Source organism: Malaclemys terrapin, chromosome 2, assembly GCF_027887155.1.
Source record: "Malaclemys terrapin pileata isolate rMalTer1 chromosome 2, rMalTer1.hap1, whole genome shotgun sequence".
Classification (NCBI taxonomy): domain Eukaryota; kingdom Metazoa; phylum Chordata; order Testudines; family Emydidae; genus Malaclemys; species Malaclemys terrapin.
The window spans coordinates 111,336,210-111,352,315 of record NC_071506.1 but is presented as its reverse complement, the minus strand read 5'-3'; the positions used below and the strand labels follow the sequence as shown (position 1 = coordinate 111,352,315).

The 16,106-nt window shown below is 43.4% G+C and overlaps 1 protein-coding gene across 1 annotated transcript in view; it reads right to left on the bottom strand.

Moving 5' to 3' along the window:
- CAP2 (cyclase associated actin cytoskeleton regulatory protein 2) overlaps positions 1–16,106 on the bottom strand; it is a 90,578-nt gene that overhangs the window by 46,072 nt on the left and 28,400 nt on the right. The window contains exon 4 of the mRNA XM_054018990.1: positions 4,852–4,929. Within this exon, the coding sequence (XP_053874965.1) occupies positions 4,852–4,929 (78 nt within the window). The remainder of the gene's footprint in view (positions 1–4,851; positions 4,930–16,106) is intronic.

The following is a 16,106-nucleotide window of genomic DNA, read 5'->3' as shown; positions in this document are numbered from 1 at the left end:
GATTGCCTAATTCATTAGTTTCTTTAGCAAAAACAGCTGAGCTAATTTGTTTTTTCAGGGTTTTTTCTCTTTATTTTTTTTTCTTAAAAAGTCACCATGTGCGACATCCCAACACCACAGGAACTCAGTAAATCCTCTCAGTCTCCACACCGCTGTCTCTGAATATCTACAAAGCTACTATGCCATAATTGCAACTCACTGGCTCTTTCACAGCTTTACATTACTAAAGCAAACAGTCTAGACAGCTGAATGACAGAATTACTCGCTTTTCTCTTGCATTTACAGATACCCTGTTATCTTCATTTGCTTTTCTCTGCCCTGTGCATTCCGATACACTAATGATTAGCTTTCCTGTTTGGATTCCACACTGACTTTGTAGCTTTAGGCTATAAATACAAGCAGACCCAGATGACATCACATTGATATAGTCCTGGGGGGGTCTCCCCTTCCTTCCCTCTCTTGGGCTATTCTATGCTCACCAGTTTTCATATGTGGTGCAGAAAACAATCTGCAAACCCATTAATCTGTGTAGAATTAGTAACACTTTTTTTTTTCTACCACTGACATGTAGATATGAAAAGACAGAGTAGTGTCTGGAATTGCATGGACTGCAATGGAAAATACTATTCAAGCTGCTGCCATGCAAACTACATTTTGCACAGAATAAGCAGCAATCAGCAGTGTTCAGGTCTGCCCACAGGATAGCTGAGTGTAAAGCTATGCAAAGAACTGGGTCTGAAAAAAAATCAGAATGAACAGCAATATCCTTTTTATGAAGGCACACCAAAATAAATGTGTATATCAGCAATGCTGTCTAATGCTCTTGATATTAAAACCAACAAATGCACTGGGCTTGGTCTCCCTCAAAAGTGATCAGAAAAAAACCCTTACTGATTTTTCAATACTTATGACATTTTTAACTTTCCAATGGTGTTCGCCTACTATGTGGACCTCCGTCTATAGCTATAACATTCCAGCCTTGACCATGTAAGTCCTAGTGTAGGTTTCAACAAGGTAAACAAAACTGTGTCATGCCAGCCAAAGTGCAAATAAAATTATACATCAAGTTGCCAAATCTTGTAATTGTATTGCAAGTTCTGCAATATGTGATGTGTTCCTTAAAGTCCCAGCTCCTGGAAAGCGGTGATTTACATGAGAATCTTAGGGGTTTTTTATTTGTTTGTTTTTTAATTGAAATTCTCAGCAACCACGAGGGCTAGAAAAAAGCCTGAAAATGTGACTCAATTATGCTAAAAGTTCAGAAACAAGAAGACAAAAAGAACCCCAAAATCCATTATTTTTTTAAAGCCAATCATAAACTTTTGGGTGGGCCTGACTCATCATTTTTCAGGTTAGCATGCCTAGTGCTTAACCTATTGTGACCCAGGAACCTCTTGATTGGCAATCAACCAATTGGCAGAGGGCAAATAGGGTTCATAGAATTTTACAGGGATCCCCTGAATCAGTTATATGGATAATAATGTGCCAAAGAATGTCATGTAAGATCTCTACTGAAAGCCTGTCTCACACTGTTCATCACAATCACTGCAAAATATATTACAGATAATATGGAAGAGATCATGTGTGTATATATACTGAAAACTGCATTCTTAAGGTATGTAAGACAGATCACCAGAAGGTGATAAACAGTTTCTGTTCAGACAAGGGATAGGAGACACTTATCTCCCTGGCTGACCATTGTGTATTGGGTGTCTTACAATGGAAGTTAGTCGTTAATGGACACCATTAATGACTGCTCCTTGGAGCAGCTAGTCTTGGAACCCACAAGGGGAGAGGCAATTCTTGATTTCGTACTAAGCGGCACACAGGATCTGGTCCAAGAGGTAAATATAGCTGAACCACTCAGGAATAGCAACCATAATGTAATTAAATTTAACAACCTTGTTAGGGTGACCAGATATCCCAATTTTATAGGGACAGTCCCGTTATTTGGGACTTTTTCTTATATAGGTGCCTATTACCCCCCATCCCTATCCCGATTTTTCACACTTGCTATCTGGTCACCCTAATTCTTGTAGGGGAGGAAATTCTAAAGAAACCCACCACAGTAGCATTTAACTTCAAAAGGAGAACTACACAAAAATGAGGAAGCTACGTAAATGGAAATTAAAAGGAACAGACAGCAGAGTGAAATGCCTGCAAGGAAATTTTTTAGAACATCATGCTATATGTATACCTCAAACAGTAAAAGGACCAAAAAATAGCTAAACAAGAGAGTAAAAGAGGCAGTTAGAGACAAAAGGACAAGAAGTCAAATAGAAGGGAGCATAAACTCTGGCAAGCCAAGTGGAAAAGTATAAATAGACAGCACAATTTTTTAAAGTACATCAGAAGCAGGAAGCCTGCTAAACAATCCATGGTGCTAGAGAAGCAGTCAAGGAAGACAAGACTTTTGCCAAGAAGCTAAATGAATTCTTTGGTCTTAACTGCAGACAATGTGAGGGAGATTCCCACACATGAGCCATTATTTTTAGGTGACAAATCTGAGGAACTGTCCCAGATTGAGGTGTCAGGAGAGGTGGTTTTGGAGAGTAATAAGTTGTGACCTAATGTGTAATGGATACGCTTGGGTGTACTGTTCCCTTGGGAGCAGAGGATTTAGGATTTCTGTGAGTGCCCAGTGTATTGGGGCCTGAATACTGCATGGAGATGCTCAGAGGACTCAGGGGTTGGCGTGTGCCTATCTATCGCTAACCCGCAGAGGAGACAGTGCAGCCTGCGTGGGCTGAGAGGGGAGGATGTGCGCTACCTATGGCTGGTGGTTTCAGGGAGCTGACCCCTGGCAGGCACAGACAAGGATTCCTCACGCAAAGTGCAGATGCTAATGAGGTGCCTCACAACCCAGGGTAACCTGGAAAGGGTCATACCTACCTTGGTTGTTATATAACTGTGTTTCTCAAACAGGGGTCGCCGCTTCAGTAGGGAAAGCCCCTGGAGGGCCGGGCCGGTTTGTTTACCTGCCCTGTCCGCAGGTCCGGCTGATCGCGGCTCCCACTGGCCACAGATCGCGGCTCCGGGCCAATGGGAGCTGCTGGAAATTAGTCTCAAATCCATTGCATACCTGTCCCCTTATTCACAAGAGCACAAGGTAAGAAAAAATAGAAGTCTAAAGTTTATGCACTCAGTGTGTGTCAGGCTGATTTGTATAAACTGTATGGCTCTGACTTCAGTAAAAAACTTTTAAAACTGAAATAGAGTTAATGCAGGCCACAGGCAGGTTTAATCTCTAGGGCCCTTCAGGATGGTAGAGCACTATGGAGCACTATAGAGCACGGCCTGAAAGTTGTTATGGCTCAATGTAGGGAAAGACCACTACAGTTCTCACTAGCAAAGCACAGAGAAAATAATTCTGATACCCCAACATCTAAAAAGGCAAACAATAGCAATCCCAAATAATCAACTTTTTACTCCTGTCAGAGATGCCTATATAACAATAATGAATTGGAACCTGTCTATTGTAAAGGGTTGATCTACCTGTGAGTTTCTATAGCTTCGTACAGGGCTGGCCTTGCAAGCAGGACAAATGATTGCTTGAGGCCATGCCCTAATGGGAATCATGACCCACTTCTACCCTCTGAGCGCAGGGCCAGATGAGGATACAATTCACAGCCTGATACCTTCTTGCTCTGGGCTGTGTAAATCAAAGGTCTGGCCTGGAATTTGCATGTGTCAAGGTTTGGCCCTGTTTTCCTCCTGGAGTGCCCACACCATTAAAAGTACTGATTCAAATATCATTTTATTTGTATCTGTAGGAATGTCAGTGACAGCAGAACCTTCCTAATTCAGATTAGTGACTAGAAACGCTGCTGAGGAATTACTGGATTGTGCAATTTATCGAGCAAGGAGCCAAAACAAGGGGGTTGAGATTGCAGGCCACGGACAGACTGTGCACAGGGACTCTTCGTTCCCTGCATTCTCCATGAAGGAGGATTTGAGGGTGGGCCCGTGGAGAGACTGGGATATTTGATACAGACAGATCAAAGCCTAGTGTATTACAGAATCTGCAATAGAGGCTCCACAGCAAGTGCATGGCTGCTCCAAGCCCTAGCTTCAAATTGTGAAGAAGGATTCAAATAACTCCCCTTTAAAAAAATAATCATCCTGACAGAGAAATGTTTCCTCCTTCTCCTCATGATACCACCTCCTTGTAGTATTTTCCTCCCAAAATTAGTGTAATCTGGGCCTTAGGCAGAGCATGAGTCAGCCCTGGGCCAATAATAATGTTTCTATACATAAAAAATGTTGTGACTTTCAAGTCTGTTACCTAATGTCCCTGCAGGGCTAGAAATGGGAGTTTTATTCCATGGGAAACAGGAGATTTCCAGCTTCCCAATGAGATACACAGCACTCACTTCCAGTCCCAGAAGGTCCAAAGATCCCGTTAGTATTGTGACACTTTTAGGCATGGAAAAACTGTTTTAGGGCATTTGGGGGATTTTATGGCTTACTCTGATCCCTGTGCAATGGAATTTCTAGCTACTAAGGTACCTTGCTTTACAGGTGGAGGGCTGCAAAAACTAGTCCTAGGAAAAAAGTTCTAAAACCCTCTAAAATATTTTTTAAATGTTCTGTCATATATGTGACAAACAGCATAAATAATAGTGTGGTTATATCAGCACTCATTTAAGAGTAGCCGCATCACCCACTTCTAGCTTTGCCACTGGTACTGCTCCCATCCCAAACTCATGTCAGTACAGCGTTTATACCACACCTTCACATATTGGTTCTAAATACAGAGCAGTGAATGCACCAGAGGTTGAGTGCTGCCATTTATACATGCACAGACATTCTAGCAGGTTGCCTCCCAAAATGTTATACTGATTTTCTTACCTCTTGAGGTTCTTGATATTGAGACACTAACAACAGGAAGGCTCTCTGTGCTTGGAAAGCAGCACGTACCATTTCTGCCTATAAGAAGAGGAAAACAAATTAAATTTTAATCTTGGAAGGAAAATAATTGTTAATAGTAACATTAACCTCATCTTTTTAGCATTAACAATTATTCTGTTCCTTCTTTATGCCCTAGTTCCCCCCTATAGCCTTCATTCTTCTAGTTGGTACCTCCAAGTCAAGTGTTATGACTTAATTCTCTTTCTGCTTCTAGTCTAACTCCCTGCAGCATTATAGACTGGCCACAAGACAGTGGTGGTCGGGGAGTCCAGCACCTTACAGGAGGTGCTCAGCTACTGCTAGCAATGGGTCCTCTGTGTTTTTGAACATGCACAAACAAGTACAAAACTTGACATGGGCTAGAATGTACCATCTAATCCTCATTCAACTGCAGATCAGGAGAATCCAATACAGGCATAGAAGATAACAAACAGTTCATAAATACATATAGCTACATTTTCAAACGAGCATATCTGTGCTTTCTCCTAGCCAGGGTGGGCAAACGTTTTGTCCTGAGGGCCACATCTGGGTATGGAAATGGTATGGCGGGCCATGAATGGCTCACAAAATTGGGGGTTGGGGTGCAGGAGGGTTGAGGGCTCTGGCAGGGGGTGCGGGTTCTGGGGTGGGTCCAGAAATGAGGAGTTCAGGGTGCAGGAGGGGGCTCTGGGCTGGGGCTGAGGGGTCTGGAATGCACTGGGGCTGTGCAGGAGGTGGGGTCTGTAATGCGGAGGGGGTTTGGACTGGGGCTGAGGAGTCTGGGCTGGGACTCGTGGGGTGGGGTGAGGGCTCCAGCTGAGGGTGCGGGCTCTGGGCTGGGGCTGAGGGGTTTGAGGCGTAGGAGGCTGGGACCAAGGGGTTCGGAGGGCAGGAGGGGGATCAGGGCTGAGGCAGGTGGTCAAGGCACAGGAGGAGGCCAGGGGTGCAGGCTTTGGGCGGCGCTTACCTTAAGCAGCTCCTGGAAGCAGCGGCATGTCCCCCTTCTGGCTCTTACGCAGATACATGGTCAGGCAGCTCTGCGCGCTGCCCTGTCTGCAGGAGCCGCCCCTGCAGTTCCCATTGGCCGCGGTTCCCGGCCAATGAGAACTGGAGAGCCCCCTGGCTGCCCCTACGTATAGGAGCCAGCGGGGGGACGTGGCGCTGCTTCCAGAAGCCACGCGGAGTCACGGCACACGCGGAGTGGGGCAAGCCCCTGACCCCACTCCCCGGTGGGAACTTGAAGGGTGGTTTAAAAGGTCTGACAGGCTGGACATGGCCCGCGGGCCGTAGTTTGTCTCCCCCTCCTCATCCCCCGTCATACGCTGTCTCTCATGCTTGGGAGGAGCTCCCATAAACATCCACAAAGCTATCTCATTATCCACCTTCAAAACCCTCCTTAAAACTCTCCTTTACCATCAAGCCTACAAAAAGCTTGACAACAGCTAGGCTGGTGGTGTGCTGAAACCATTGTGTATAATGCTGACTAATACTTGTCTCATCGTTTCCTTGTACTCCCCTGTTGGTCTGTCTGCATACAGCCGTTGTCTCTGTAAGTTCTCTGTGGGGTAGGGACCATCTTATGGCACCTAGCACAAGGGGGTCTTGGTTTCTGAATTCAGTTCTTGGGCACTATGATACTACAACTGAGTAATAATATCAATAAATGAAAAACAGGATGACTAGGTTAAATTAACCTAATAACTGTAGTTTCAAATGGGAATGTACATATTGGTCCTTTTGTTTTTCCCCATTGTCTTTCCTCTATTTATCTTCCCCCCTCCCCCATCTAAAAATAAAACAAGGAAATTAAAAAAGTCCATGGGAATATAACTTTTGATTGAGATTTTAAATATGAGTCAGGAAATTCAAAGTTATAGCAACAGTAAATCAGACACATTTGCACACATGAATGTTACCTTTAATATCATACCTAGTAACCTCAAATACTTTGTGAGCGAATTCATGTCTGTGGTGTAATGTTGCTGATTTCCTGTATTTCAGGAATTAATCTGTCTTTAGATACTACAGGCTGCTGCAGGTACCAGAATGCTCATGTTCCTGGCATGAGTATTTAAATCTTGACCAAAAGGTTGCGTTAACATAGCCTTTGCAATTAATATAGTATACTTTTATAAGGCCTTTTATTCTCTCTGTTTCCTTCCTTCTCCTGGCAATAATATTTAAAGATGATCCTACTTGAGTTCTACTGCAAATCAATGTTTCTGGAGATGTGTTGATTTCATTCCACCATGTCCCTGCGAAGTAACACAAATGCTTCTTCACATTGAGAATGCAGTGTCACTGGCTGTAATCTACCACTGCACTTCCTTTTTTAATCACCTCACAGGCTTGGAACTCTATTTTACACATTTCATTGTCACCTACCTGATGAGCCCTGCAAATCCGTGGATATCCACTTTATATCCGCGGACCATTTTTGCAGCTCGCAGATTGGATGCGGACTCACATTTTGTATCCATGCAGGCCTCTACCTACCTGGTTCTAACAAACTAGTTATTTACCTAAACGGATACATTTATTTTTACAGAGAGCTGGTCCTTGAATTGGACTCTTTATTCAATAGGCAGCCAGTGTAGTGACAGTGAGCACAGGGGTGATGTGTTTACAGTGACTTTTGTGGCTGAGCAGATGGGCTGCTGCATTTTGTATCAGCTGAAGCTTTTAAAGTTTTATTTGGCTTCCTTCCCAGATATGAAATGCAATCTGGAGGTCATAAATGCATGGGTAAACATGGCTAGATTTGTGTCCTACAGGACAAGGCACAATGTCTGGCTATCTGCGGGTGCCAATGCACATATTTTGCAGCCATGGCTCTCTGGGCATGCAAAATCTTTGGGAGTCCTTTTAGTCTGTTCAAGGCTGGTGCACAGATTTCACAATTAGTGGGCAGGTGCCTTCAGTTGAGGTGTATATTACAGAGGAAGCAGGTTCATCAAAGCACTTCTCTTCCTAGCAATCTGCCCTACAGGTGTTCAAAAACACTTCATAGCAAGAGGTGAGGCAACATGATTAACAGATTATGGGCCAGGATGCCAAAGCCTGCCTATATTCTAATCCTGGCTTTGATGTGAGTCCTTAGGCAAGGCACTTAACTTTTCTGCCTCAGTTTCCCCAAGAATAAAATGGGGATGATGACACAGTATATTATTACATACCAACCTCAGGGTGTGTTGTATGGACTAATTAGTTGATGACTATACAGTGCTCTGAAGATGAAAATTGCTACAATGACAAGTAGCATTAAAAACAAACAAACAATGAAGCCAATTCCTTTCCTATGGAAGTCTATAGTGCTTCCATTGACTATAAATCAGATAAGGAGTGAGTCCTTCTGTACATTCTCAGTAACATTTATCAATACCCAGGTCTTGCAATAGTGACGCATAGATCACTGTGAACACCTCCTCCCTATGCTCCACTCACTCTGCTGGCTGCATATTGAATAAAGAATCCTATTCATGGACCAGCTCCCTGTAAAAAGAATGCTGTCTGTTTAGGTAGATAACACATAGATAACAATGAAATGTGTGAAACAGTCCCAAAGGCTGTGAGGTGTTTAAAAAGGAAGAGCAATGGCATATTACAGACAGTGACACTGCATTTGTCCTACAAAAGGTCACTGCAGAATTCTGGTTAGATTGCTGTACAGGAACATTATACATAGAACCAGATGTTCAAAAAAGCTCAGCACCCAATAGCTCTCATTTAAAATCCTAAATAAGAGGCTGGATTTTAAAAAGAACTCAGGTCCTAACGGCTGTCAATGGGAGCTGCTGAGCTCTTAGCAGTTTCGAAAATCTGCTCCATAATGTACAAGTACTATAGGGTAAACTATGCATCTAAAAAGCACTGTGGCCTAGTTCTGGCCAGAACTTCCCCTAATCTGGAGAAAGCATGATGGAAAAACAGCACATCTGTATCATCCTACCTGCCACAGCATACACTTAGCTCTGTGCATGTCAGCTGACTAAAGAGATTAAATAAACTATATTGTGTGTGTGTGTGTGTGTGTGTGTGTGTGACACACACACACAGAGAGAGAGAAACGGTTTTGAAGCTACCTCTACAATTTCAAATAGGTATATATTTGGGCTGATGCTAGCTAAAATTCAGGCTTTAGTGAAGGCTGTCATCAGTACATATGTTTGCAACATCTGGAGAATACATGTATTTTCACAATGGCTGGTGGCAGCATGTTCTCAGCAGAGGGTCCTTGATTAAGGAATTCACTTCTCTCCCTTATCCAGCCAAGTAAGGCCTTGTCTACTCTAGAAAATTTTACTGTTCAAAGAACGTTTAGTTCCCCTAGCAGACTTGTAAAATATCTCATGTCCACATACAAAAGTGTTCCGAATGGTTAAACTTCCATTTTGGATTAAATTTCCTGTTAGCCAGTCTAAACTACTGCATTGTTTTAGTGCCAGTGTAGATGGAGACCACTGCCCTAATCATAGTGGTTCAAACCACTCTCCCACAAAGCACCCTCATGATGGGGTCTAAATTAGCTGTTACCACTCAAGAAAGAGATCTTGGAGTCATCATAGATAGTTCTCTGAAAGTAGGTTGACCAGATGTCCCGTTTTTATAGGGACAGTCCCATTTTTGGGACTTTTTCTTATATAGGCGCCTATTATCCCCCACTCCATGTCCCATTTTTTCTCAGTTGCTATCTGGTCACCCTATCTGAAAGCATCCACTCAATGTGAACCAGCAGTCAAAAAAACTAACAACGTTAGGAACCATTAGGAAAGTGATAGATAATAAGACAGTAAATATCACAATACCACTATATAAATCCCTGGTACACCCACACTTTGAATACTGCATGCAGTTCTGCGTGCAGTTACTCCATCTCAAAAATATATATACACCTCTACCTCGATATAACGCTGTCCTCGGGAGCCAAAATATCTTACCGCGTTATAGGTGAAACCGTGTTATATTGAACTTGCTTTGATCCACCGGAGTGCGCAGCTCCCCCCCCCCCGGAGCGCTGCTTTACTGCATTATATCTGAATTCGTGTTATATCGGGTTGCGTTATATCGAGGTAGCGGTGTATTAGAATTGGAAAAAGTACAGAGAGAGGCAACAAAAATTATTAGGGGTTTGGAACAGATTCCCTATGAGGAGAGATTAAGAAGACTGGGACTGTCTGAAAAGAGATGGCTAAGGGGAGATGTGACAGAAGTCTACACAATCATGAATGGCGTGGAAAAAGTGAATAAGGAAGTATTATTTACCCCTTCACATAACACAAGAACCAAGGGTCACCCGATGAAATTAATAGGCAGCAGGTTGAAAACAAACAAAAGGAAGTACTTCTTCACATAATGCAAAGACAACCTGTGAAACTCATTGCCCCTAATCCTCTGACTGCCAGATGCTGGGACTAGATGACAGGGGATGGATCACTCAATAATTGCCCTATTCTGTTCATTCACTCTGAAGAATCTGGCACCAGTCACTGTCAGAAGACAGAATACTGGACCAATGGTCTGATCCGGCATGGCCTTTCTTACGTTTGTCCACCACTGGACATCTCCCTGAATGCACTGCTCTAGTAGTGGTGCCAGGAACTCTGGGAGTGATGCCTAGGGAGTATACTGCAATTGAACTGGTTAGAATAGTGCTAGTTTGGACACTGGGCAAAACTTCATTGGTTCAGAATGTGAACTGATAGGGTCACGCTGAGCCATTTGTGCTCGAACCAATTCAGTTATGAACAGTTCAGTTCTGTAGTGCAGACATGGCCCTAGGGAATGGTAAGTCCATCCCTTCTCTCAGGCTTTAGGGGTGGTGGTGGTAATTCACTTTGTTTTGGGGCAATGTTTGTTCTTTATTATCTTTGCAAACTATAAATTCTGTATTTGTATACATTTCATACCTGCACCTTGAGTTTGGGAATATGAGTGCTGTAGGCTGGTGGGCTGTTCCAGCAGCCAAGAAAGGGAAGCAAACTCCATGCCCCAGTCCCTGCATGGTAGATAGTTTATAACAAAGGAGATAAACAACACAAAATAACAACTCAGCTGAAAAATGCTGCTCACCATCCCTAGGCTTTTTCTGCCTCAACCAGGCAAGGAGAAAGAGGCCACAGTCTTCTTCCCCTATGACCCAGTTTTTTCTTCCTTATATATCCTGTCCGGCCAGGGATAGCAAGGATCCTGTCATAGGATGACTGACCCCGTTAAGAGGGAATGGGTACAGTTCACCTGTGATTAATTAGCTGCCTTTCAATGGGGCCTCAGAGAGAATACCTGGCCTCTATAAAGAGCCTTGCAGTAGTTAGGACAGTGAATGTGTGGCTGTACATGTGTACTGGTGGAAGCTCTCTGGGAGAGCTACATGGAGCTTCCCAGAGTCCCCTGGTGAGGGAAGCAGTAGAGAGCTACTGGGGAAAAGGATCAGGGAATTACCCTGGAGCCTGCTCTCCTGTACAAGGGACAGAGTCCTGGGGAAGGACTAGGAGTTTAAGCCCAGGCGAGGGAGGGCAGACACTGATTGCATGTGAGTTTTGTTGAGGCCCAGGATGTCTGGACGCTATTTATTCAGCTTCATCATTTGGGGCCTTGACAGAGGTGGATTAAGATTTATTGGGGCCCTGGGCACAAATAACATTGCCCCCCGCCCACACACCACACCATGGAGCCCTGTCCCCTGCTCCTCCCCTTCCCCCCATGGCCCTGCCTCCTGGCCTGGCCAGAAGCCGGGCTGTGGTAAGAGCTGCCCAGGGAGCCTGGTCTGCTGTGGGGAGCCCTGGACCCTCCATCTGTCCTGGACAGCGCACCCTGGGAGGCTGGGACATGGGCTGGGGGCTGCTTTCAGGCACCCCAGCTCCTCGCCCAGGGCAGGTTCCCCACAGCTGCCCAGGCTCCTTGGGCAGCTTTTATTACAGTCTAGGGTGACCATATGTCTTATTTTGGCCAGGACAGTCCCCTTTTTAAGCCCTGCCCTGGACGTCCTGACTTTTTTGGCAAAACTGGGCATTTGTCCATCATCGGTTGGCAAGAGCAAATGGGATAAATGCCCAGCTTTGCCAAAAGGGGACTTGGGGCGGGAGCAGCTCCCTGCAGGGGGAGGAAGAGAGGGACTCGTGGGGGCCCCCTAGAAGGGAAGGTCTGTATACAAATACAGGGAGCAAAGGAGCAGTGTGTATATATGTTTAAAAGAGAGAGGAAATTTTGGCTGTCTAAAAGGCCCATTCAAATAGGGAAGGAATGACAAGTGGCAAACATTTGGCTGGGGGAACAGTGGGGCAATTGATTGCTGTCAAGTCTTGTGGTGGTGAGAAACAAGGAGTCCAAACCCTCCCAAAACAATTCAAATGGCCTGTGCCTTGGTTCACTAGGGAGAATGAAAAAACCAGAGCCAAAAATCTCAACTCTTTCCTGGGCCCCTAACACCCAGGTCCTCTCTTACAGTTCTTGACTGCAAAATGTCCCTGGCACAATAGCAATCTGCCGATCTCTCCACCTCCAGTCTCCTCAACCTCTACAATGAAATTTTAAGTTGTCCATACAAAAATCTGCAATACATCGATAAATGACAACTCTAGAGCAGCAAACAAAATAAATAAAATTTAATTATGAAAATAAATGGCCCGGGGGATCCTTACGTAATTAAGATTCATGTTCACTTTTTAAGTACGTTTTAAAAAAAATACCCTCTATTTTTCAATTTGTTTGAAAATGCTGCAGAATTTAAGTTTGCTCTTTAAGTTCAGCACCATGCATGCTGCAGGAGCCTGGTTACAGGATTTAGATTCATCTCGCTGCAGAGTACAAGGGCGCAGATCCTCACCTCGTGTAAACTGTTGTAGTTCAGTTTAAGCCAATGAAGGTAGGACAATTTACACCAGCTCAGGATCTGACCCATGAGGCTTATTTACTGAGGTAATATTTTGGTTGATATATTCAAAATTAATTCTCAACCTTGCAGAAGTTTGTGCTCTGAAAGTCACATTATACAATGTATAATTTCTGATGATCATAAAACTGAACCTGATGGCAACAGCTAGAGTCACTTACAGTGCTTCCCCACACAATACAAGAGATTGCTTCACTACTAATATACACTATCCTGCCATTCTAGTCCTCAGTTTTTCTTAACTAAAGAAAATCTGTCTATCATGGCAAATAATATGAGTTCTGTGATATGGATAAGGGCAAATAGCTATTTCATTCGTGACCCACCTATGATTTGAGACCACGATTCCTGAGGTGAAATGCTAATGCTATAAAATAGTGACCACCAAGACTAGCATGTGATTTTCCAAGCAGAAATCATTTAACAAAATTTGAAGGAATAACCTCCGAACCCCATGTCAAAGGTTATAGGGAGTAAACATGACACCAGTGTGATTTGTTTGGAATCATTCCTGAGGATAGCAGGTAGAAAAGGATGGATGGACAGATGCATCACAGCCTGCAAATACATCAACAGAGCAGCATAGACAGCATCTTGGAAAGGTTATGTCTCTCTTCTTTCTGACTGGATGTTGTGGGCTAGAATGGCAGCCAGTTCAGTGAAAGGGGAATAAAGAGAGGAAAAAAACTACCACTACCCCAACAGGTTAATATGGAATGGAAACTGCTGTACCCAATGCCTTCTTATTTCCCACAAATATTCAAATAGTTTAGTCTAGAGTCATTTGCATTACAGGGACCCAAATTCCATCCCCACATGCAAGCATGCAGTTCCCGCTGAAGTGAATGAAAATCATGTGCATGCAGGGGACAGATTAAAAGCAAGTCATTAAAAAAAAAAAAAAAACATTTAGCCCCAGTTCCAAGCAGCTCAAAGACTTTAAGCAGAAGGAATAAGCATCATTAACTCAGGTTCACTTCCCCATGGAAACCTGAGAGCAGACTTCTATTTTTTCTTTTGAGGGCCTGATTGTCCTGTATTAGGGAATTACTCATGTAGGGGACTGAAAACCCAATGAGCTTTTCCTCATAATGTTTATTTGGTATCTTTCCCAGGGACTGGGCTTACCTCCGCAGAATGAACAGGGGCATGGACCCCAAAATTAGCAGATCACCTGAGATCCACAGAGATCTCAGAGAAACCAAAGGGTCTAGAGTCATTCGCACAGAGACCCTGTGCTCTGCACTGGTTCATTTTTCCGGTCTACTCCATGCTGATTAGGCCTCAACTGGAGTATTGTGTTAGTTCTGGGCACCACATTTCAGGAAAGATGTGGACAAATTGGAGAAAGTCCAGAGAAGAGCAACAAAAATGATTAAAGGTCTAGAAAACATGACCTGTGAGGAGGGAAGACTGAAAAAATTGGGTTTGTTTAGTCTGGAGAAGAGAAAACTGAGAGGGGACATGATAACAGTTTTCAAGTACATAAAAGGTGTTACAAGGAGGAGGGAGAAAAAAATATTCTCCTTAACCTCTGAGGATAGGATAAGAAGCAATGGGCTTAAATTGCAGCAAGGGAGGTTTAGGTTGGACATTAGGAAAACTTCCTAACTGTTGGTGGTTAAGCACTGGAATAAATTGCCTATGGTGGTTGTGAAATCTCCATCATTGGAGATTTTTAAGAGCAGGTTAGACAAACACCTGTCAGGAATGGTCTAGATAATACTTAGTTCTGCCATGAGCACAGGGGACTGGACTAGATGGCCTCTTGAGATCCCATCCAGTTCTACGATTCTATGGCTCTCATCATTTCCTGACAGGTTAGCTTCCACAAGAACTGTGTTGCTATGTAATCCCTCACCAGCCACTGCCACAGAAACCTTTCTAAGAGAAGATTCCAACCCGTAGAGGAGAAACTCAGGAGAGGTCATGCTGATGTGAAGAGCAGCCATTCCTCTGTTCTATGTGCTCCCACTTCCAGCCTGCTCCCTTCCAACACATTCAGGCCCTGGCCAACTCCCTGTAGCCTGCGATTAATCTAGGGTACAATGTGCAACTATCACAAACAACAAGTTCTTTATTAAGGTGGCTACTTAGAGTTAATTAAGAAGCTGAAATTGGTGAAGTGCACATGGAAACTTTGAACTTTAGTTATTATATACAAATATAATTGAAATAACAGAAAAATCAATGCACATAAGAATAAATACAGTAAAGTGGTTTCCTACATAGTTCATATTTACAATCTTACATTGTGCACACTTACAACCTTATGGAGGAGACCATTAGAAACAAAGATGGAAGAAACCATCATTGGAGCTCTCCACAAGAGGATGGTGCTGGGCCAGGCTTCCTACCCTGTTACCGCATGTGATCATCCTGGTGTCCCAGCTATGGATAAGTTTGACAACCTTTCCTACACCTTTTTCAATTCCGCCCCCCCCCATATATCCAGGACCATATCTCATTAAGACTCAGACCCCTGTGCATATTTGGTATTCCAGTTGACCTTAATTACATTTCAGACAGTTAACCCAACCATTTGTGTCAGTCCCTTTTCCAATAGTTTTGATATAGCAATGCCATTAGCTCTTATTGCAAAAAGCCCCTAAAATGCTATCATATATTCTTTTGTAGTTTACCTGTTTGCTATACAATACATTGCTACCTATCACAAAATACATATTGCTAAATTTCATGACCTTCTGGAAAGCACATAATACCGACTTCTACAAGGCTTCACTCTAATTCTCTAACACTAAATGCTTAAAATCTATAGCCAAGTCTATTTTTAGTACATATATTTTAGTTCTTCTACTTGCTGTTACAGCTTCAGTAACCTCCATTATTATTTCCAGAAGCATCCTTAGCAAACAGATATTTCACCCAAACCTATAGACCCTCCAAGATGAGGTCAACAGTCAACACTCCCGTGGAGGGGCTTCAATGAGTTTTGGAGGCAGGTGGGGAATGATATGCAATAGCAGTGGCACTTCCTTCTCTGCTTCCCAGATCAATTGGTTTCTCTGAAATGCAATATTAGATGATTTGCAGACACTTGTATTTGTAGTTTAACATGTCTTTGTGAGAAGACTTAGTCAAAAGAAGTTCTGTGAACTTCAGCTATTATGTGTGTAAAGTTGAAAGGTTACGGCATTCTTTGAGGTTTCTCTTCATAAATATTCTTTTTGCTACCTTCACTGGGCTTCCTGATCTCCAAAGGCCCAACTGAAAGACAACACACAGGGGAGGAGGTTTTCTCTATTTAATCACAAATCTGTCAAAATGCCTCAGTACAAAGAATAGATAATTGCTCATTTTTTCTCGT